The sequence below is a fragment of the Syngnathus acus genome, chromosome 5, assembly GCF_901709675.1.
Source record: "Syngnathus acus chromosome 5, fSynAcu1.2, whole genome shotgun sequence".
Classification (NCBI taxonomy): Eukaryota; Metazoa; Chordata; class Actinopteri; order Syngnathiformes; family Syngnathidae; genus Syngnathus; species Syngnathus acus.
The window spans coordinates 4,251,753-4,274,935 of NC_051091.1; the positions used below are offsets into that span (position 1 = coordinate 4,251,753).

General features: G+C 45.1%; 1 protein-coding gene across 4 annotated transcripts; it reads right to left on the reverse strand.

The window, feature by feature from the left end:
• Positions 1-77: 77 nt before the first annotated feature.
• Positions 78-22,650, reverse strand: zgc:92107 (uncharacterized protein LOC492329 homolog). Of its 4 annotated transcripts, none has more exons than XM_037251526.1 (10): positions 22,498-22,650; positions 14,001-14,477; positions 7,036-8,443; positions 5,221-5,881; positions 4,928-5,020; positions 3,192-3,265; positions 2,518-2,717; positions 1,932-2,023; positions 1,671-1,840; positions 78-1,356 (listed from the first exon to the last, which is right to left on the reverse strand). In XM_037251526.1, the coding sequence occupies exons 1-10, from the start codon at positions 22,509-22,511 to the stop codon at positions 1,162-1,164; spliced, it is 3,384 nt and encodes a 1,127-aa protein (XP_037107421.1). In that variant the 5' UTR covers positions 22,512-22,650; the 3' UTR covers positions 78-1,161. The 4 variants fall into 4 exon arrangements, with proteins under 4 accessions (XP_037107421.1, XP_037107420.1, XP_037107419.1 ...); XM_037251525.1 differs by lacking the exon at positions 22,498-22,650 and adding an exon at positions 21,951-22,180 and having other exon boundaries at positions 5,245-5,881; XM_037251524.1 differs by lacking the exon at positions 22,498-22,650 and adding an exon at positions 21,951-22,178.
• Positions 22,651-23,183: the final 533 nt, after the last annotated feature.

A 23,183-nucleotide genomic window follows, 5' to 3' on the forward strand; every position in this document is an offset into this window, starting at 1 on the left:
ACTATTAATATTCCCAAACTGGTTTTCATACCTAATTTTCACTCTATCCAAAAATACAAAAAACACACAAACAAATATACAATTGAACAACCCTTTATTTTTGGACAATTGTTCTATAATCAAACAAGGCGGAACACAATACACACACAGGTTGAGTCAGTCTTCTGTTCAAAAGGCAGGTAGTACAGCAGAACAACAAAAAACAAAAACAAACCTTTTTCCTTTATTGCTCTTACAGAAACTCCCACGCATGTCCTTCATTCCAATAAACTGTTAATACTATTTACATGCGATATATACATTAAAAGGACTCGTCAGCTTATTCTACATTCTCATAATGCTTGAGAGTTGCACTGTCCATAAAGGGGTTCGACACAATGATGACACATTTCGTCTGTGGGAAGACTGGAAACAGTACAGTTCCAGTCCCATCTAACACCCGTTTTTTTTTTTCCTCAGTAAGACCTGAGCCACATTACATATATCACAAGAATATAGAACAGAGGTCCAAATGAAATATTTCTTATAGATTATTATTATCATAATTAAATAAGTAATCTCCCACTTCACAAAGACATGCTGGAAATACACATCTCCCATTTGCCCTTAAATGAATATTGTAGGTCAGAAAATCTAAGCACTTCCAAATGAGTTTGTTGAAAATTAGCAAAACTTAGCAACAATGGTTTGTACTCTGTTCACTCTACTTAAAATCCTGTATAATAGACCAGTGATCAGAAGAACAACAAAAACATGATCGATTTTCTTTGCCTTTTCAGTATAAATCGACGCATGAGATGTCTTACGCTGACGGTCATACACACAAGCACACTTGAATGATGTGAGGGAGCATAAACACCAACAGAACTTGAAACCTTTGTCAATATCTGTACAGTCTTAGACTTTGCTGAACTCAAGTTGTTGTACACATACAACTATTTTTGGCAGGAAATAAAGTTAAGTCGTCATCACGTGATGTCACTGGTTGAAATGAGAGGTCACCAAAAGATGGCTCAGACTTGTGAGTTTCTTGGGCCTCACATTAAGTAGCTGGATAGTTAAGTATCATTTGACCAAAACAATTTGTTTTGTCTCTCATGAAGATGTCATATCTCATTCTGCAAGTTTCCAGTGTTTTCTGCAGAGAGCAATTCTGCGAGGCTACACGACTCCTTCGATGTAACTGGTGTCCAGGTGAACTATGAGCATTCTCAGGAACGACATTTCTTTGCGCGTGTTCTCAAAAATAATCCGCGGGTCGTCCGATTGGCACCGGAGGCAGTTGGGGGCCATCACCATGGCCAGGTTGTTCACATCCATCTTGGTGATAGCTACGTTAGAGGGCTGAGCAAATACCTGGAGACACACACATGGAAGGAAGCAATGAAATGACAGTTCCCGTGACCTAAATATCTTCAAGGGTACATTAGATTCAAAATTGACGTTTTAATGGCTCGTACAGAAATAGTTGGCAACAAGTCAATCTTTGTTATCATTCTATTTCTTTGAGCAGGCACTTCTATTATAGGGCAGTGGAACTCATTTGCATAATAACCGTCTACAGTTTGTTTCCCCGTGAAGTCGAGTGGCTTAACCGACACTGAAAGTGGTTGGTTAACGCACAGTTGAGACAATTCTAAACACGATACACACGTGTGTCTGTTGTTTACCTGCAGGAAATGGATGAAGTAGAAGAGCACCAGCCTGTTGAGCTCAGGCAAGGACTGAACCACGGCAATGGCTGCAACTGGATCGTCGCAGTTTTCGACGCACTGTTTGTAAAAGTTCATGGGGATGAGCGGTTCCTCCAGCTCGCGATACCATAGTTTCATCAGAGAGGCTGGGTGAGACAAGTTTCTTTTAAGTACACAGCTGACCAACAAAAATACACACAAACAAAAATACATCATGTGAAATGGACACATTCTCACCAGGAACATTTGGGTCTGACAGATTCTCAGGGATCCTCCACTGGTCTACTTGCAGCTTCAATGCATTGACTTCATCAATGTCTCCGGGCACTCTGGAAAATGAAACAAAACTCGTCGGTTACACCACGTAGCCACAAGAGGGACCCCTACGTCCATTTGTAATTATCTTGATTACATTTGTATTTTTGAGACAACCATTAGAACTACAACACAAGAAACCAACCTAAGCAAAGAACACAGCAATGAGGAAAAAATTGAGGGTTATTGTGTGATTTATCAATAGCAGCAAGAAGTTGCAGATTTGAAAAATGCCCTGAACAAACCAAGTTGAGAGGATCCCACATGCTCAAAACCTCAAGTAATTATGTAGACACACATTATGGCGTATCATATCAAACAGTACAGTTCTCATGAGTGAAATACAGCTACTTTGATGTGAGGGGACAAAGAAGACCACACACAAAAACGTGTTGATACACACTGAATACACAATACAGCACCCACACAAAAACACAACAAAATCGCCTTCAAATTTCCTGCACCGCTCAAGTTGAGGCACGCCATTGGCTTATTCGTCGCGTCTTACCGAAAGATGCCCTCCGTCTGAGCGCCGCCCAGAGCCAGAACATACTGGGAAAGTTGAACTTGCACCCAGGGTAATTTCCTGTCTGGGAAAAGTTCGCTCTGCCGCTCCATTACTTCCTCCAAGGAGCTACCAAACAGGGAGGGGGTGATGATAGCCCGTCTGCTGTGGTCGACCTCTTCCAAGGTGGGCTTACGTAGCCCCTAGCGGCCAACAAAGAAGAAAAGAATGACAGATTTATGACCCCGATTCCGTCAGCAACCATTATACCCATAAAGGCTCCGCCGACAACTGCACCGGGTCTGCTTGTCTAACCTGCGTCGGAGTGAGTGTACCTGTAATTAGGTCGCTTTTTACGATTGAAGCCAGTGTGACTAAACTTTGATAGCCCTACAGCAAAAACACGAATTTGCTACTCCCAAATGCAACTTAAGTATCACACAGTGAATAAAATATACACTCATCAAATAGAAAGCGAGAGAGCCTTGTGAATGTCGCAGACCTTCGTTGAGACACTTGTGAATCGTTCATATGGTAAAAATAAAAATGGTGTTTTATTTAAACCAATGTACACATTTTGTGTTGGTGGTGTGACTCAAAGTAAGAAAAAAATAATTCTAAGATATAAGGTCATCTGGCCACCTATAACGCCATGAGCCACCGTGTTGCTGTTTTACCTTTTTCCCTCCCGTGATGGCCACCTTTAGCAGCTTCCGATGGCAGAACTTGGCATATGTGCTGACAGGCAGGCCTGTTAGTTAAGAGAAGACATAATTAAACACCGAAGCATAACGAAATACTCCCACATCCACCAGAAACCCATGCGTAAAAAGGCAAACAAAAACACCAAAACTTGCTACCACAAGGAAGACATTTTGTAAGTTTCCCCACAGTCGTCAAAGTGGTTAGCAGTGACCGGGAGTGGTAACTGGAGACATGTTGACAATGTGATTCTAGCATATGGGGATTAGAGGAGGCCTGGAGGAGCTGTCAGGTTGAGAGCAGATTTACTGCTGTTGAACAAAAGCTTTAGAAGCAGGATCCACCTACAAACCCAAAGTTCAGGTGATTCATCAACGTATGTACACGCAAAGGCAGATGGGACCAATGGGAAACATGCGTCGAGCCAGATTTGAATTCAGAACAGTTCTGTCGTTTTGGGATGCAGTACAGACGAGCTGAATTCCGTTGCCAAAATGAAAACCTTGACTTTCTTAAGTCAAGATGCAGCCATAGAAAGAGATACATGATAAACTTTTTCCCTGTTCCAGAATCCGCAACAGGCACCTGAAGCGCAGCCAGATGGACACACTTAGTAATGCGATGTTCAAGAGCAGCCAACATGTTCCAGCGTGTTCCTTTCGGCAAATCCCTCCAGATTTATAGCAAACAGGTGACTCCCATGCTGCACTACCCGACAGCGGTGCTAATCTGACTCATCCCTTCAACAGTAATTTCAAGCGATAGATTGGGCGATCTTGGCGAGGAGAATAATTCATACAGAAACTCAAGCGTGTAAGGACCTGTGTTGCCGCGGCGAAGGGTTTGAACCCTGCCGGTGTTCTATATTTAAGCCCAAGTGCGAGAAAACTGCAACCAGGCAACCAAAGTCCACAGAGATGCGGCATGAACTCATTAGGATTTCTGGTTTAGTTACTGTACCCAGCAAGTGGAACAGCTGTTGACATATGGCTCGAGCTAAAATGATCCAAATCAGAGAACCTTTGAAGAGAATGCGACGACTTTGGTTTCATCTGGCGGTTGTTTACGAGACTATGACAGGCGAGTGAAAACAATACGGCCCACTGTTGGAAAACCTACGGACAAAAAAATGTTTTCCACAAGCAGCTCGTTTATCAATAGAGCTCATTATGATATTTTTAACATGGAGAGATTTCTGGATAGTGGTGCGGTCGTTGAGGGGAACCTCTGAATAAGTGTTCTTGAGTATCATCAGGACTTTGGCGTGAGCAGTTCGTGAGTCACCCTAGTAAAAATGTGCGAGGCTACCGCTGTGATGTCTGCGGAGATGACTGCCATGACATCATCGTCACAGCTGGCCGTGTGGGTTCTTCAAATGGGGCCACGTGCTGATGAGGCGGCCAAGACCACCGATATGATTCACAGAACAGGCCACTGAGAGCTAACAGAGCCTTCTGAAATTTTCATCCGAGATTTTTTTTTTTTTTTTTCGCTCTCTCCAAATGAATGTTCTGTGAAAGCCATTCGTCAAGTCTGTGCATACAGGACATCATCATGGCCTCATTTGACAAACCGCATCCAGCACAATTTTCCATTGCGCTCCAAAGACAGGAAGCATTCGCTTCGGTTTCTGATAGCTTGCGCTCATTACGAGACAGTTGATACGAGTAGAAAAACAATCATGGGACTCAAAGTGATTGAGTAAACTTACCTTCTTCCTCATCTGTGTTTTGTTTACGCTTTTTCCTTGATTTTGAATTCTTCTTTAATTTTAGTTCCTGCTGTTCTAATATAAACTGAGTCACTGTATAAAAAAAATAAAAAAAGATGATTAAGTTCACATTTCTGATTTGACTTTCGACTAATTTGATCAATCCAGCCATCATTCATGCATCGATTATCGCTGGATAAGAGGGAGAAAAACGAATGGCGCGGCATTTTGTCTTACATGATATAAAGCTGGCTTATCAGACAATAAAGAGACTTTTAGAAAAGGTGACCCACCCTGCTGCTCAGTCTGAGACTCACATTTCTTGTCGCTGGTGGGCTCAGTGTGTCTCTGGATGTAGCCCTCCAGGTAACAGCGGAACTTGGGCGACGGGGCAAAGAAGGCCAAGCTAACAGCCATCAACTCCCAACCTGCCGCTAAGCTTCGGGGGTTGGCGTTTCCCGTGGTCTGCCTCACCAGCTGCACGTAGAGCTCATCCCGCAGGCCTTGCATCTCCCAGCACTTGGTGACGATGAGCAGGGCACAGTGACGGCGGTCCAGACGCGAGGGCCTGTCTCCCATGTAGGCCTGCACCAGCTTGAACATCTCGCAAGCCTCCTTCCTGATGGCGCGGTTGCTCGTGACCAGCATGGGCTTTTTAATGGAACCTCGGTTCCAAGAGAGCATGTTGGCGATGGAGACGCGGCGTCGGAACAGGCCTTGCGTGTGCATGTTGAGGTGCTTGCTGGCCCAGTCCTCCATGCCTACTTCTGGAGCCGGTGGCTGTCGCAGGGTGGCGTAGGTGAACTGGTAGGAACATTCTGCCGCTTTTGCTCCTTCACATCCATCTCTGCTGTCGTGGTTGACAGGTCGGTGCGGGCCAAGGGATGCGCTGCGTCCATCCACCATGTCTTTCTTTCTGCTCTCCAGCTGAGCCTGTAGTTCAAGAGTGCTCACCTGCAGGGGATTGAGAGATGGACGTGAGCCATAAGAGTTAGATGGAAAGTAAAAATGGAAACAGCAGAAGAGCAATGTGTGTTTGTGTGCGAGGCTGCCGAGTCAGCGCTATGCCATATTAACAAGGCTTGAAATCATCATATGATCTACATTTACATTTCCTTAGGGGAATACTACTCCAAAAATCAGGAATGGTCTCAGCGTCTTGACAGGAGTACTTGTAAATTCAATTCCTCAACTGGTCTCACTCTAATGAGCACGTGGGTCTCGCATAAACCAAGATTAAACTTAACCTCCCTGTGATCCCTGCGGTGAGGTCTATGACAATAAGAACTGCCCGCCTCCCAAAATGGAGAAAGCAGTGATCCAGACAAATGTGGAAAAAGCCAAGAACAACTTTAAAAGAGAGCCAGAATCAAAACTCTAATTTACAGTAATATGATGACCTGTCTTTTTCAATTTGTATCCTGTTGTAACGTGGAGCAGCTACATGCCGGATTTGTTCAAACTATTTTCGGTGTCTCAGTCAACTGCAAATGCGGCAAAACTTTTACATTAGGAAAAAGTTTAAGGTAATAAAACCAAAATCAATTATTCATGGTTTGGTGGAAATGGCTGAAGTTTAAACATTCTCAGCGAACAAGGTCAATCAAAGTTCTGACAGCAAAAACACAAGAGTGGAAAATATCGCATTCATCAATCTTGGAACTAGTGAGCCAGAACACAACGATCGGTGTGTGTGCGTGTGTGAGCGATTTGCCTGCAGGTCTGAGAACATTCCAGGACAGAGTGAGTAGGCCCTGCTGGCCATTACGGCTCGCTACTAGCATTTCGCTTCTACAACTTCCCTGCCAAGCCTGGACCATATGGACCACAGCGTCCCTCCTTCCTGAAGAAGGGAGCCCATGTTCCGAATCTCTGCTTTGGCATGGGCCCCAGAGATCCAAACACAGAGCTGGCATTCAATTCCAAAACACCTACAGAGCAGGACAGATGGAGGACGGCAGGTAATGCTGGGACCACAGCCATTTTGGTCAGTGGAGGTTACCGTGCCAATCGGGAGAGATTTGGTGGTGGGGATTCAAATCTAAAGTCACTCTCACACTGGATCCCTGGGAAATGAATGACACATCTTATGCAGTGGTGGAGCTTACCTGGGAGGGTGGTCCTGGAGTCTCAGGTGAAGACAGGCTGGCCTGGCTAGTAACGCTCATCTCCAAGGTGTCCACTTTTTCATACGTCCTCTTCTGTCTCCCTGGTATCTCGAAAGGGGTCACCGCAGCGTTACCTGCCGTACCGAGTGAGCGGGAAGCCCCGGTGATGTCTTCTCTGGATGAGCACCTGCCAGCTGACACGCCTCCTCCTGCTCCATACCACCTTAGCGAGTCTACGGGGGAGCGTGTCCGGGATACAACCACCCTCTCGCCTATTTCCGGTTCCAGTCCCGCTCTCACCTCCCTCATGGTGTTGGAGCGACTGACTACTTCCCTCATCTCGGCCATCAGCCTCTCATTGAGGGCACACAGCTCTCCGCTGCTTCCCACTGACCCGGGCCTGCCTCCCGCACCTCCACCGACTCCCATCCTTCTCCTACTCTTTCTTCTCAAACTCGGTGAGGGCCCAGTGGAGTAGCCGGAGTCTTGATAGTTTGCCGTTGCCTGAGGTGTCGAGGAGGGGAAGTCCTGTGAAGCTTGGCTGCCCTGCCTACTGTGCCGTACCTCCATAGCACGCTGCACAGTGACCTCCAGGGCTCGCCAACTCTGCTTCTTATCCAGTGTACTCGGGCCCGGGGTCCCCCCCGCTTCTCGGCCTCGAACTTGGGGCAAAGAGTGAGCCTGCGACTGAGGCTGGGTTGGGACGAGGTCCTGCCGGGATGTAGGAGAGGGGGTGCGTGTAGGTAGAGGGGAACCAGACAGGAGCTGCTTGGGGTCTACATTGATCATATGTTTGATGCACTCCAGACCAGCTGGGCTATAGTCAGAGGCAGAAGGACTTCTCCTGTGCCTGGAACCTGGAAGAGAAGGACCGGGATGCTGGTGAAGTCTTGGTTTCTGAAGACTATGGGAGGGAGTCAAGCGAGACAGTTGTTGCCCATTGAAAAGGTGCGCTCCTTCGACCTCCATGTCTATTGGGGGCTCGTCGTATATGGGACAGTCTGTAACCGGCTCATCGTAGATTGGAGCGCCGCAAGCATACTGGGGCGAGACCGGCCGTGGTGTGCTGGTCTGCGACCTCTGAAGGAGTGGACTGGCTTGACGACTGTCTGACATCACTACAGAGAAGCTGCCGTTACTGGCTTTCCTCAGGTGATGGGCCTGGCGTGGGTCGGCTGCCGTTTTCCCAGGGGGCGTGGTTTTATACCCTTGGGTGGAGCCTAAACATGCTCCTTGGGCCTTAATGTTGGATGGGTGCTGTGCGAAAGTGTTGGCTTTGTTGAGTGCGCCGTGCTGGAGGAGTTGCTGCTGTGAAGTTGGACTTGGCTGGTTGCGGCTCATGCTGTTCACTTTGACCAACATTGCTGCCTTAGAACCGGGTGCGGGCTGCCATCTTTGGGGGGCATCCCTGAGAGGAAGACAGATAGCAAAGCTGGTGATCAATACTGTCAGTATGCACTGAAGAATGTTGCCCTGTTTAATAGGCATTTAAGGGTGACACAATAACACCAAATTATAAAATTGGCCCAAATGAAGTCTTTAATTCTTTTGCTTTTAGGTTGAGTGGCTGAGCCAACTCCAAGCAACCTGACATCAATCTGTTGCATAAAAAAAAAAAAAAAAAAATCCTTTTACATTAACTCCTCTGTTCAGTTCAGATGGGACAAGTGTGTGAAATAGACATGATGCAGCATTCATAAGGTCACACTTACCGTAATACTCTCCATTCAACACTGACCTGATGAATTAAACCAAAGTTAATGACCTCCCGTTCCGTTAATCCAAAAGAAAATAGCTACAGAATAACGTCCGAACCAACGCCTTCTCTTTTTCCAAGAGCTCTGAGAATCAGTTGTGAAATGGCTTGGAACGGCAGGAAGAGGACGCAAAGGGAGGCGGGAATAAGGCAGAGTGAGCCCCCCCTGCTCTTTCCCACAACCCTGGAACAATGCAGCGACAATTCCCCTGAGGTCCAAAGTCCAACGGCAAACTTCCTTTAAGCCCTCTTAGCTAGAACTAACCCTCTCACTCTTTCTTTCTCGGCCCACGGCTTGAGTCACACCACTCGGGCAGCTCGATTGGCTCTCGTCTTCAAACGGTCGCACAGACTCACCATTTAAGTGACGCCTATAAACAGCTGGGTCCTTGCCACCTGGCACCTCACCAAGACAGCCGCGGCTGCTGGGACGGCACCAAAACCACAGACACCCATCACGACAGTTTATTGCCTAATAGACAACAGGACGCAGACACGCGTGAAAAACAAGACGCTCTAACGCAATTCAGCCCAAATCACCACTGTTTGTTTGTCACAAGTACGTGTGACAATGTATGCTAACGTAGCGGCTAAGTGGAGTTGAAAGGGGGGCAGCCGTGACATTGACAAGCTAAAGTTTGCACTCTTTGAAGCACGCTATGTTTTGTCGCTTCGGTCTTCTCGAGTTGTACAAGGTGAGACAAACGTGATTGAATTAGGTTGGAAGTTAACACGCAGCTGGCGATTTTGCACCGCATCCAATGGACATCAAGGTTCTGCTTCTGATGGGCCAGATAACACAACAGACCTCACACATGAGACCACAATAAACAAATGATCCTTTTCTTAGCCGCAACCAAATCAGGCCTCAAACAAATCAACTTTGGGGGTTCACGCAATGGCCCACATGAATCTCCCGTTTGTATTCTCGGTTAGCGGGTTAAATTCATTACACGAACACAAGAGACCCTTCCCTGCAGCAGTCAAATCATTGGTAGAAGGGAAGACGAGGTCTTCCATTTATGCTCATTTGTGATTCAGACAGCAATGATTATTCTGATGCATTTTTTTTTTTTTTACCGCTTATGTTTTCCGGCTTATCTGACACATTCTAAAGCCGTACCAACGTCAAGTAGCGGCGGCAAACAAAAAAACAACATAATCTGTCGGTCAGCAGCGTGGTCAGCAAATTATAGTGGACATGCTTTGAAAAGAAGACTGGATGTTATTGTGTAAAATGACAATGGTAGCTGCTGGAAAGCAGGCTAATTGCACTCTGTGATGAGATCAATGACTCGGTAAAATAGCAACTCAGAAATTGCCACGCAAGTAAAGGAAAACCTCAACTTATTTTAAAAAGTCCATTATTGCGTATAACTACTGAGAGTTCTGTGCGGGTTCTAAAGCTGTCACGTGTGTCACGTTTTGAATGCATTTGCAAAAACACAATGTAAAAATTGTGTTTGCTGGTAATCAATAAGAACGTGTTCACTCTGCCCATTTTTTCCAAAAACTTTGATGTAATGTAAACTTTCAGAGTTGATGAGCGTTAGCAAACTTGCAGGATATCAGCATGGATTTTAGTTTGATGTTTATCACTCACACATGGCAGCAATATAATAATTCCAACAATACGTTTGCTTGGCATATTCGATTACTATCAGGACTCGAAAATAACTCGTGCATTTAAACACACATATATATATAAAAATAAAAAATAAAAAATATATATATATATATGTATATATATATACATACATACATACATACGTAAGTATGATTACAATTACAAAGCACTAAATATAAAAAAAATTATAATGGTGAGAAAATAGGACCAACTGGAAATTGGAGACGAATGTGTGAAGAAGGGAGAGCAGAAACACAAGAGGACGGTGAGAGCATGTGTAAATGAGAAGGGGAGGGGATTAGTCGTGGGAGAGTGCAGCAAGGGAATGAGTGAGAAGGCTGGCATTCCACAGAGTTCTTTCAAGTGGCCTCTGTGGCTGTGTGGGGAGTCTCACACAATGCATGGCTGTGCCATCGTCACGGAGACGCCTTAGTAAATGACAAGGACGAGGAGGGTGCAAGGTGGGGGAGGATGGGACTGGAGCGCAACCTGAATCTTGAAACTTGGTCAAAATGGCTCTCAAACAAGCCTGCCATTTCTTAGTCACATTCCAGCAAAAAAAATAAAAGCCTGTGGTGAGAGCATGTGAGACCTTTCAGCGACTGAGAAATAGAAGATGAAATGAAGTTAGGGGCCCTTTGCAAAATGTGCATCGTAATGTGATTGGCTTCAGAGGCAGCAAATCAACTTTACGGTCAGCAAAGTTCAATTAGTCTCAGCAGCTCTGGTGTCTGGCAGCCACAGTCTCAGATCGCCATGTCGCCGCCGTGCTGTGATCGGGTCGGCTCGCCGACCAACTAAATATACCCGATACAATTGTGACTTAAGTCACAGGCTGTCTCTCTCCATTCTTTCCTGCATAGCGTAACTGCTGTTGTTGGAAACACATCCGCAGAGTCCCCCTTGATGGATAGAACCGGGACGACTCTTGATTTGTTGCTCACATATCAGGAACGAACCAATGAGAGGAAATAATAAAATATTTGAGGCTGTTATTTCATTCTTAAAACATCTCCCGAGAACCACCTGTTTGCGCAACAGCTGAAGCGACACACCTCCACTTGAGCCAAGATGTCTACCAGCTGCGCATGTCTTTGGCTTGGACTGCCTGGGTGATGGCGTGATGAGTGGCAAGCTCCAAGCTCATATTGAAGGGTTAGCAGAAAGCAAAAGCCCAGTAGACCCACCTCTGCTCTTTGAAATTCTATCTCCGGCTCTTTTTGAAATGATAGATCCTATTACAGCACACTGTTCAACATTCAAAAATAGTCCTAGAAAGTTTCAATTGCAGCGTGAACCAGAAATAGAAAAGAGCTATTAATAAATAAAACAAGTGGCAGTCACATTGCTTGTTGCCACAAGAGAGAGAAAAAAGGAAATATACAATTTGTTATTATAGACACACGCACAACATAATGTGGAAAAAAGTAAAAAACGAGCAACCCACACTAGAAGCTGAGCGATAAAACCCAAATTTCCAGTGAACATAAAACTACTGTGGCTATACGCATCCTCGAGACTGTCGGCAGATCAAAAGAGTCCCTTCTGTATACACGTTGACAAAATGTGACTCATTAAGAACTTTATCAAACCAATAAGACGCTCCTCTCGTTTCCTAAATGAGCCGACTGGTGATTATTTCAAAATGACTCACTGCCAGAAAAATCACAAGCACATGGGAATTTGTTTTGACTTTTTAGTGAGGCACAAGAATTCTAAAAGAAATCTAAGGTTGGTCAATTATCATGGACCCGTGTTGAATCGTCTTCCTGCTAGAAGAGAAAGCTTTTCGTTGACCCTGCGACTTGAACCCGTGGTTTTGTGTGAGCCTTCTTAGTGGTTCATTATAGACCCATGACTTGCCCATACGACAAAAGAGTAGCATGACCCACATGTGAACCACGTAGGCCGTCTTAAACCAAACGGCCATGAGTCAGCTTGAGCAGCTCTCCTGAAGCTTGAAGGTCTGTGGAGGGAGCCCCCCCCCCACACACGCACATGCAGTGCATACCCTTTCACACATAAACCAAAATGAGGTTAAAACTCAATGTTTGTGCCTTTCTTGCAAACGTCAAAGTACCCCAAAATTCCCAGGACTCGTGATAAGATTTCGCCAATGAGTAACAGATTATGTCCCTCTAGCATGCTACATTAAATAGGAACAGATGGAAAACAGAAGGAAAGACACCAAACATTACTTAGCATAATACGCTAGCGTGCGATTTGGAAACAATTGAAGCGGTCTTATCTATTCTGAGCAGATATTAATATGCAAAAGGAAACTGGTAGTGGAACACGCTCCACAGAGAACTGCTTTGTTTTTCCAAAAAGTACAATCTCGACTGAAATCTCAGCAATAAAGATTTGTAAGCTGAAAGAGAAATGTGAAATGGAAGATTTAGGAGTACATCAGAGCACATGGGTCAATTATGTGAAGCCGCAAACCAGCACAGCAATTACAACTTTATATTTATCTCATTTCACTCGCCCCCTCCCCTCACTCATTCATCCACTCACGTCACGATCAATAAGGTGAAGCTCTGACTGAAGACAAGCATGTCTCAATGTTTGTTTTCATCCATTTTGAGCAGTCACATTTCATCTTCTCTGTCAAGTGTGACATAGCAAGTTACGGATTACTATGGTCTGGAGTCCAGGTGGGCAGATTATTCACCAGCCCCCGATGAACACAACTGACCGTTGATTTAGGACTTGACAGAAAGGGTTCTGGGAAAGCCTGAGTCACCAGGGCAGAGTTGGACCCGGTGGGCACACACCTTCCGGCAGTAGTTTCATTTTGGAGCCATGACTAAGCAATTAGTTCATCCTGTAATTCCGCAGAATCCAAAATGATAAGACCACAGAGTGTGGACGAGCCAAAGTCACCGTGGCGCAGCCTTTGAAAATTTACCAGGGGTTGCCTTGTTTGTATGCAGCTGGAATGCGGCGGCTCGGCTTGTTATTAATCACAGGCAGCGCTCTCCGACTTGGCTCTCGTGTAACCGCACCGACTCTCATACTTAAGAGGCCTTCGAGTCTTTTGATGGCCTCGAGCCTAGATTTGTTTTAGGAAAATAAAATAGCAGTGGAGCAGAGCAGCTCGGAGTGCCGGTCAGCACACAGAAGGACACTAAGATAGTTGCCGTGGCCGTTTGCCAGACGAAACACAAGTGGCATGCGTGGAATCTGAAGGGAGGAGACGGTGGTTTCGATGAGGCCGCCGCAACGTGAAGCATATGACGGGATCTTTGAATGACTTGACTGTTTGGGCGTCGGGGGGCCAATGTCTCATTGGTCGCATTTGGTAGCCATTTGCTGAATTTGGTTCAAAGAAAAGCAGGCAACATATAGAACTGTGAGATAAGTGAAGTCAAATGGAACACAGTTTGAGATTGACCCAGCTGGTCAAATGTCAAAATAATGCTTTGAGTTCTCGTTTCAAAAACATTCGAAAGCAATTATGACGCACTGTGCCACATTCTACGATTCACAATTTCCCCTGGTAACGAGATCCGCCAAACGATAAACCGCAATTCCCGCTCCACTAACAGTACAGACAAGTGCAGCTTTATCTGGGCTTACCTCGGAGGTTCTTTGTGTTCATTGGCGCATCCGTCTGCCTGTGATCTGACATCCACAGCTGGGTCCAAGTCTGGGTTGGATGCCACTTCAAGTGTCTCAGGATTGTCTCCATCTTGCTCAGGCAGAGAGGAGCAGAGGGCCTGGCTCGCCGCACTGCTGCTACTCCCAGTGGTCCCATGCTGGTGCCTCTCCACACCCGCTCCCGGCCGCTTGGCCTCACTGCAGCGCTTCATGGCCTGAAGCTGGGACAGGGGCACGATGTCGGCTCCTTGCGGCCGATGCCAGACCGTGCGGCGCCCCGTGGAGTTGTAGTAGTAGAAGCGGCCGCTTTGAGGGTCAAAGAGCTCCCACCACTGGTTGCCATCCGCCTGGCGAACGGGAGCGCCGAGAGGAGGATCCCAGCCGCATTCCCCGGTGGTCAAGTTCACGTACATGCGCTCACGGGAGCGTGGCTCCAGGATCTCCACCCAATCAGAGCTGGAAGAAAACAAACATGATGAGAAAAAAATAGTCATAAAAAATGTGTAAGCTCTAACTGCATTCATGCGTCGAATGATGTCATTTTTTTGGAAGCTACTAGGCAACAGTGCGGTGATGCTGCTTGTAGGTTTGTTCCGAATAAGGTGACAGGTGGACACGCATGCACCCAGTGAGCCACCAGGCAGAGCGTCAGCGGGGCACAAAGACAAACATATGCGGCGGCCGGGTGCCACAGACACAAAAACCACCGCGCTTATCTACAATCGCAGAGGAACAACAGCCAACTCAGCAGAATACATGCACACAACAAAAAGGAGACCGTAGCGGGGCTCAAAAATACTGAAAATAGAGAAAGCGACAACCCAGTTTCTAGAAAATTACAATTGTCTCAGTGTGGGAATAACTGCTGTTCTATATTTAGTATATTTTCTATATCCACCTAATCACGTCAACAAATGACAATAGATACACTTTTGTTGCCAATGAACATAAGTCCACTATTGAGAGGATGTAGGAGTGTCCCTCACAGGATCCACCCATGTGTCTGTGTTCTCTCCACTGGGAGGCCATCTGGTCCAATCCCACACACTAAGAAAGTGGCCCTGACCTTACGCGGCGCAACGAGCACCGTGTTTTTACGCTCGCCTTTTAACGCTGGCTGGAATTTGGGAAAACAGTGTCAGTACATTTTGCTACTCTTTCCCAAGCATTTTTTTCATTTGGATATGGCAGTGTTAAAAGGAAGAAAAAAAAAAAATGCATGAAATCAGATATCCTCTAACCCGAACAACAAGTCTTCCAAATGTGGATTTAAAAACACGATATAAAACAAGAATCTGCCACGGTGACTAGATTAGCTATATCGTGTCAGAAAATGACAACACACAAACACATTAAAAAGAAACATGAGTTATGAGTCATGAGTTAAAATGACCTTTTGTAAGCCTGCCTGACTTGATGTGCGACACTTTGGACAGGAAGCATTGGAAATAATGGGGCATTGAAAGCAAGAGGGCAAACAGTCAACACCCCACCACCCCCGCACATATGCGTCTTCATCCGGCCAAAAAGTGTTGAAACGCAAGCAATCCGATCTTCCCAAGTGTGAATCCAAATGAGAGGCGGTGTACCCCATGTTGCGTCCTTCGTCGCATCTCGCTGTGATGACAACGAGGAAACGGCAGAGAATTCAACATCCCTGACAGCGCCCCAAACACCCAACAGGAAGCCGAGCTTGGCGGGTCAACGGCTGAGGCCGCGGCCGACTGTTTCCCTCGCACATGGTGTTGTGGTTGCATAAGGACCGGTCCCTCTAGAAAAATAAACAGCATTTGGAGCCGAGTGTCAACCTGCCGGGCTTTGTTGACACGCTCGGACAAGCAGGAAGACAGTCCGGTTCAGGTCCAGAAATTCCTGAAACGTCGCTTTAGGGAGTACTTGACATGAGAGAAGTCCGTTACGACGCCAATTGTGTGGAACAACAGGACTGGAGTGTAACAGGATTAGCCTGCCCTTGCACGATGACAAATACGCAATCAGAATGTAATTGCTCAGACTGAACATTCTTTCAGCAAAAAGACTGAGCAGAGCAAAAGTCTTTGTTATTCCTTCATTTATTCTTGACGAGGCTTTCGTAACAGCAAGAAAATGAGCAATTCCTGACTGAAAAAGGCTTTCAGTTCAGAGAGCAAAAGTCCAACGTAGCGTGGCGGCCCGCCTCATCCTGAAAATGTTCATAAATGGTTTGGAATGCAGTCTGCACCAGCTCAGAGAATGTCTGACTGAAAGGTTTGCTATAGATTTAAAATGAACACCATGGTCGAACTGAAAGACAGCACTTGCCTGCTTCCATTCGTTCTTAAATCACCATTGTTTGTTTTTAAAATAAAACAGTCATGTTGAAAAGCATTATTTGTATACAGCATTACTCAAATGAGGAAAAAAAACTTTCTAATGAATTATCCTAGAGCCATAACATAGTTCTTGTCCCCGGAATTTGAAATCGAAGACATCCAGCCTCTGTTGGACTTAGCAGCGCTTGTGGACTACACTGGGCCTTTTGTCTTTCTGGGTCAAGGAGAAGCTTGTGCATACTGAGATCATTTACTTGTTGGCAACTAAAAATATAGCTTGACAAATGCCTAAAGAAGTCTGCCTTTGGGTCCTGCAGGCATAAACAGACAAATAGCAAATACTACACACTTCACACAAGTGCCCTTTCTCAACCACCTTGCTCTTTCCAAGTCTAATGGGCCCAGAGTTCTCCTTGAAAAGGAGCAAAATAAATCTTCGATCATCCAGGACTGATAGCTGGCTCCCAAAATAACTTGAAATGAGAGCATGTCCCTCAGTGTAAGGGAAACAACAGCATATAGCTCATGGAATCTGCCCCATTGTTCCACATCAACGCCAAAATGGAGCTGGCACTTTTCCCGGGAGCAGTAAACAGAGAGGACCGGACTGGACAATACGTTGGCTAGAAACGAGCAAACATGAAGCCCGGTGTCATTGTCCAGCGCTGCCAGTTGCACAATCCAGCCTTGAATTCAACTTGGCCCGAATATATGAAAAGCTCAACCACATTAAGTTGTTCAAAAAAATCGACTGACTCCATTTTCCTCTTACGAGTCATGACCGTCCTTTCTCCTTAGCGACAGATCTGAAATAACTCAAAATAGACAGTGTTTACCCTCACCAGGTTAACTATTCCGCATCAAAGGTTAGCTCTTCCAGAGTAAGTTGACCTTTTCACTCATGTAAACGATGTTTGCCAGCCGTGTACAAAGTCTAATAACTGCCAGCGCTTGTCAACTTGCTTATCTAAATATTTGTGCAACAAACTATATATATATACTATATATTTGTAACTTTTCTAATGCTTGGACTGACAGTACACAGAGTTTCAGTTTGAGATCATTATCTTGTCTGATTTTTTGGACTACAAAAAAAGCTTAATCGAGCAATTTTACACATCAACGCCACCATTATGTAGCTTCTAAAATGGCGTTCATTTCCTTTCAAGGCCATTCAAACGATTTTTTTCGAACCCTTTTTATGGAAGGCTGGGAAGGTGTGCACGGGTCTTTCTTTGCGTACAAAAGATTGAGCAACAAACCTTGCTCGGCATTCAGGCTTCTAGAAGAGAGGACGACAGAGGAGAGAGGGCAGGGCGCTCCTGGTTCAGATGACAGGAGCGGAAAAAAAAAGCCGCCGCACCTGTCAAGCACAAATTTGTTTTCCCCTTCTGTTTAACACCTCCAATTCCTGCTGTATCGACAGGCTCAAAGGTCGGTAAAGCTCGGAACGCAGAGTCACGGGTCAGTGTGCTCGTTCAAGGTGACTCGGTGTAGTCATGTAAAAAGACTTCAGAGCGACCGCATGATTCTTCCCAGCAATTCTCACAAAGTTCAAGTTAGAGGTCTAAGGAATTTTTATTCATTGCCAATAAATGTGCCCTTTTTATAGGATAGAAAAGCTTTACATGATTTAGGGGCCTTGATTTTCAGAGGATAGTCCCAGTCTAATGTATACAAGCAGAAATCAGAAGAATGTAACCTTTGCCGTTACTTTCAAGCTACAGAAGCAGCCACGTGCCTGCAACGTGACGCAAATACATTAGATGACAGGCAAAATGATCGATCGTATCACCAGGATGAAAATCAATTATAATATTATGTCGGCATCATTTTTTTTTCTAAATGGTGCACGTACTTTATGGGGTCATTTTGTTTGTTTCGGATTAATTTCTTTAAATAAGCAGATTTCATATGATGCTTTCTTGAATGTATAAAGTCCAAAACTTCAGCAGGCATTTAAAACATCTATTAGTATCGGGCTATTTGTTTTTGAGGAGGATTTGACTTTTTCTTTGACTAAATATTGCCAAAAAGTGTACTTATGGGAGGCTTTGTGATTGGGAGTGATTAAATCCGTATAAAATGTTGGAAATGAACTGACAGTTTGGAATCTCAGCCCCCCCCCCTCTCCCAGCAGCAGTTGCCAGTGTCATTTCCCATTTAGTGCACTGCCGCTGCTGCTTGAGGGCTCGTCTTTCAGAGCAAAAACGTGTCAGGCAGGATAGACGTCCCCCCACCTTATGTTCTCTGACTCAAGCACATTGCAGCAGGATTCTTAGAAGCAAATAAACACATTTCCCCCCCAAGCCCTAGTTTTTAACAACTTTGTTATCCATACATGACATTTTATAGACTGTATGTTTCCAGTTATAAATTATCCTGTGTAAACAAACAACCATCTTATCTAGGCCACCTACAGTTGAGTCCGTGGTCTGGTTTGGATTCAAAATGGTTACCAAGTTGAAAGAATGTCCTGTGATGGCTTACGGTCATATGCATGACAAAGGCCATGAAACGCAGCCCCGTCCGTTCAAACGACAGAACAATGGCCACTATTGTCAGTTCAACAGGCGAACTTCATTCAGCGAGCGCTCAGTGACGAGCCAATCAGAAACGCAAAGGGGAGGGGAATCCAACAGGTTTGGGGTGACGCACTTTAACAGCTGCCCTAATCCAAAACTAGGCACGGGTTGCCTTCGCCAACGGCACAGGATTAGACGGGGTCGTTCGGGCAAATCTAGCATTTCTGAATTAATTACATTCATTAATTCCCTTCCCCCTACTTATTTTTTAAAAATAGTTCCCACTCAAGTGAGAGATACTAGTGCCAACTTTATGAAGAACATTTTATGTCACTTTTTTTTACATTTATAGTAAGCAAGTAGCATCCACAAGCAGACAGCCACTCGGCTCTACAACCCCTTTTCTGTCTCAGACTTGAGTCTGTCCAGGGCTCCATACACTCCTCCTGACCAAACAAGTCGGTGTCATCCCTAAAATCCTCCTCCTTTTCTTTATCCTGAAGGAAGACGGTGTGAGGCAGAAAAGAGTAGAAGAACGCAAACATGCAGTGGAAAGGAGAGGAGGGGATGTGTGTGTTTACTACACACACGGAGACCTTTCTGTCCAGTTCGCCAGCTGTCAGAGCAGAACAATGGGCTCGCTTGGCCAAACAAGGGAAGATAAATTAACCTGTTATGATATAAGAGAATTTAATCATGCAAAGTGATCATCTCATCCACGGGGGACATTTCTGACCACCCCCAGCAACCTAACACGGACAGTATGAGGAGCCACCGAAACAAGCTCTCCCTGCACGTTGACCACCGGTAGCAGTTTGTAACTTGATTTGGAGCAAGACGGCCGTCTCGGGCTCACCATCCCCCCGATATCTCCCTGCTGACATGACAAACGAGGCCACGTTTAATCCCAGGGTAGAGTCACAGGGTGAGTGGGGGGTCAGCGGTTGACCACAGAGCCACACGGGAAAGAAACGGACCGATTGTCCTCAAGAGGAAGTGAAGGTGCGGACCCGCCAAGATTAGAAATGCAGGACGGGTTGATGCTGATGTTAATGCTTGGTCCTCTGTGGGTCTTTTTCTTTTTTTTCCCCCCACTGACAAGTGTCAAAACAAAAAAGTCTTCTGTAGACACAAAATACTAAAAATAATGCCAACCTAAAAACAACATGCTTTGATGGATTTATAAGTACCGTATTTTCCGCCCTAAAAGGCGCACCGGGTTATAAGGCGCACCTTCAATGAACGGCCCATTTTAAAACTTTGTCCATATATAAGGCGCACCGGATTATAAGGCGCATAAAATAGAAGCTATACTGCATCAAACTGAGGTTGACTAGGGTTGCGGTATGCATCCACTAGCCAATAACCAACGAGCCCTCTGTAAACAATCGCATTTCTCAAACGATCTCCTATAAAATGATCAGAACTGACTAAAGTTCGATCTAACGCATTGGTACTACTTACCTATGTTTCCCTTCCATATCGATCCGTAGATTTACTCGAAACATTAACAGAGCAGCCTATTTTGACATGAAATAGCCTGGTACGTATAGCAGCTATCGCAATAGCATTAGCCATCCGCAAAGTCTCACGAGCCTCAGCTCGCAATCTCCCATGAGCCTCAGCAAAGTGTAAACAATCGCGTTTCTCAAACGATCTCCTATAAAATGATCGGAACTGACTAAAGTTTGATCTAACGCATTGGTACTACTTACCTATGTTTCCCTTCCATATCGATCCGTAGATTTACTCGAAACATTAACAGAGCAGCCTATTTTGACATGAAATAGCCTCGCGGGTACAACAGCTATTCGGTGACGCCCCCTGACTACAGTTGCCGTAATGCTGGGAAGCGATGCGACCTTGTAATTTACTAGTCGTACTAAAACGTACTGAAACATTTTGGCAGAGCACTGTGTACAACCAGTATGGATCAACAAATTCATCAGTTGATCCATATATAAGGCGCACTGGCCTATAAGGCGCACTGTCGGCTTTTGAGAAAATTTTAGGTTTTTAGGTGCGCCTTTTAGGGCGGAAAATACGGTAGGTGTGTTAATTTAGCACATAATGGGCAGACTGTTAAAGCAGACGTTAATCAAAACCTCAGTGGTAAATCGGACACAAAACGTGTCGGGGCAAATCACCTTAACCTCATTACGGCGTCAATATGGCAGGCCAGCTATGGACAGACATATGAAACGTGTCGGCCTGCTAATCTACATTAATGGGATCAGCACAAGGTGGAATGGACAGAGACAACAGTGTTGCTGTCATGCAGATTTGAGAACATCACTTCCTCTCAACAGAGTCTATTGTCAAAACACTTGAAGGATGGACATCCTGCTTGTGTATGTGCAGGCTAAGTAGGGAAATATTTTGTTCTCTTTTTTCAGCATATTCTTATGAGCTTGGGGGATATGAGTGAGACAACATCCTATTTTAGTGTGTGTTCCTCACACACTCAAGGCCACGAGGAGGTAAGAAAACCTAAAGCTGGCAGCAAATTGACCTCTTATTGGCATGACTCACAACGTAAAGTGGCTGAACAGATAAAGATATCAGTTGACAAGCAGAAACCGACCCGGTCGGGATGGCGAGGTTTGTCTGACATGCCAACACTGCTTGAGGCTATCTGAACTACAGCTGCATCAGATGTGTGGCAAACATTCAGAATCGAGAGCACAGATAAGGTTAGCACAACTGTGTCGCACTTTTGAGGTTATAGGTTTGACTATTAGATTCTCCCTCGCTTCTTGTGTGTAGGGGTTTACGTGTTCTTCCGTGTTTTCTTGCACATTCCAAAAACATCCATGTTAGGTTCACTTTTTTTCCCCATTGAGGGCCACATACAGAAAAATACATTACAGGGCACTTTAAAACACTTTAAATACAATCCATCAAGCAATTACAGATTGCTTTTAAATATTAAATAAGGAAAAACTGCCACGGCACATCTTGTTAAAGGTTTACTAGTTGTGGGCCATGTCAAATGTTATTTATACAGTGGACAGACACCACTGCTTTTAAAGGATCCAAAGATCTCAATGTGCATGGAAGGACAATAACTAAAGTAGTAAAGTAATAAAAACCTGCGATTAAAAGCAGCCGTGGTAGATGCTGAGGAAAGTGCCATGTGGGGAACTTCAAACCGGGAACTCGAGCCAATCCCAGTTGCAATCCACCACTTGCAAGTGTCATTTAGAGTGGCAAATGGCTTGGCAACATTTGCTTTCCGTTTAGGTTATTGGTGCTCTTGAAGCACACCAGAGCTCCTTGACCAAACGGCGTGTAAAATATGATGTTGCTGCTTGGTAAAACAAGCTTCTCTCTGGTCTCCAACGCTAATAATAGAAAGAACATTACATGTGGCGCTACACGTTTAAAGCAGAAGCGACGTCACAATTAAATCGGTCATAAACAAAAACATTTTGCCGCATAAGCATGTTTGTTGTGGACTCAATTAGTCGAGCGACGCAAAGTGAGAAGAGTGACGAAGCATTGCAAGTTATCCATTGTACTCTGCTGTGGGCGGCAAATTGCTCGCGAGGGGGGCAAGCAAGAAAAAGTTTCTCCACTTCACTTTCAGTCGTCTAATTTGCAGTGAAATTTAAAAAAATAATAATAAATAAAACTTACCTTGTCTCGGCCATTTTCTTCACATTGTAAATAGCGACGTAAACAGGTTAAAACAAGGTCTGTGCTCGAGTTCTGGGGATGAGCGTCGTTGCACGCAGCACACCGAGCGGTCCGTCCAAGTGGGGAGTGTGCAGGGACGGTCCTGCACTGGTGAATCCAAAAACCGAGTCTCCGCCCCCGCACGTGAGGCAGCGGTGGGGACGGGAGGTGGCGACGGAAAGGGTGCGTGCGTGTGTGTTTGTCCACCCTGTCGCATTGTAGATGGCTGGAGAAGACGGAACGTTGCACGGACACCGTTATCCATACAAGTTTCGCTCTTTTATGAACTTTTTCGAGACAAGCAAATTGGGGAATTACCTCTGAATCAGTTGCCGTGTTCATTAATGTGCTGTCACCTTCATTCATATCAAAGTTGAATCACTATCCTACCCCTGCTTTCACCAGTCTGTATTTTGTTTGTAAATATGTGACATTTTGTCACCTCGACTAATTTGCCAGTCTGCTGTTTCCTAGAGTTGACTAGATATCCGGTTGCTAAGCAACACACTGACTTTGTATTGTCATTAGAATTTCCTATTATACTAATTATAATGTTATATATATATATATATATTCCGAATTTAAGATAGTCATAGAAGTCAATCTCATCAACTAAACAAGCTCAAAAAGACATTGAAGAATTACCA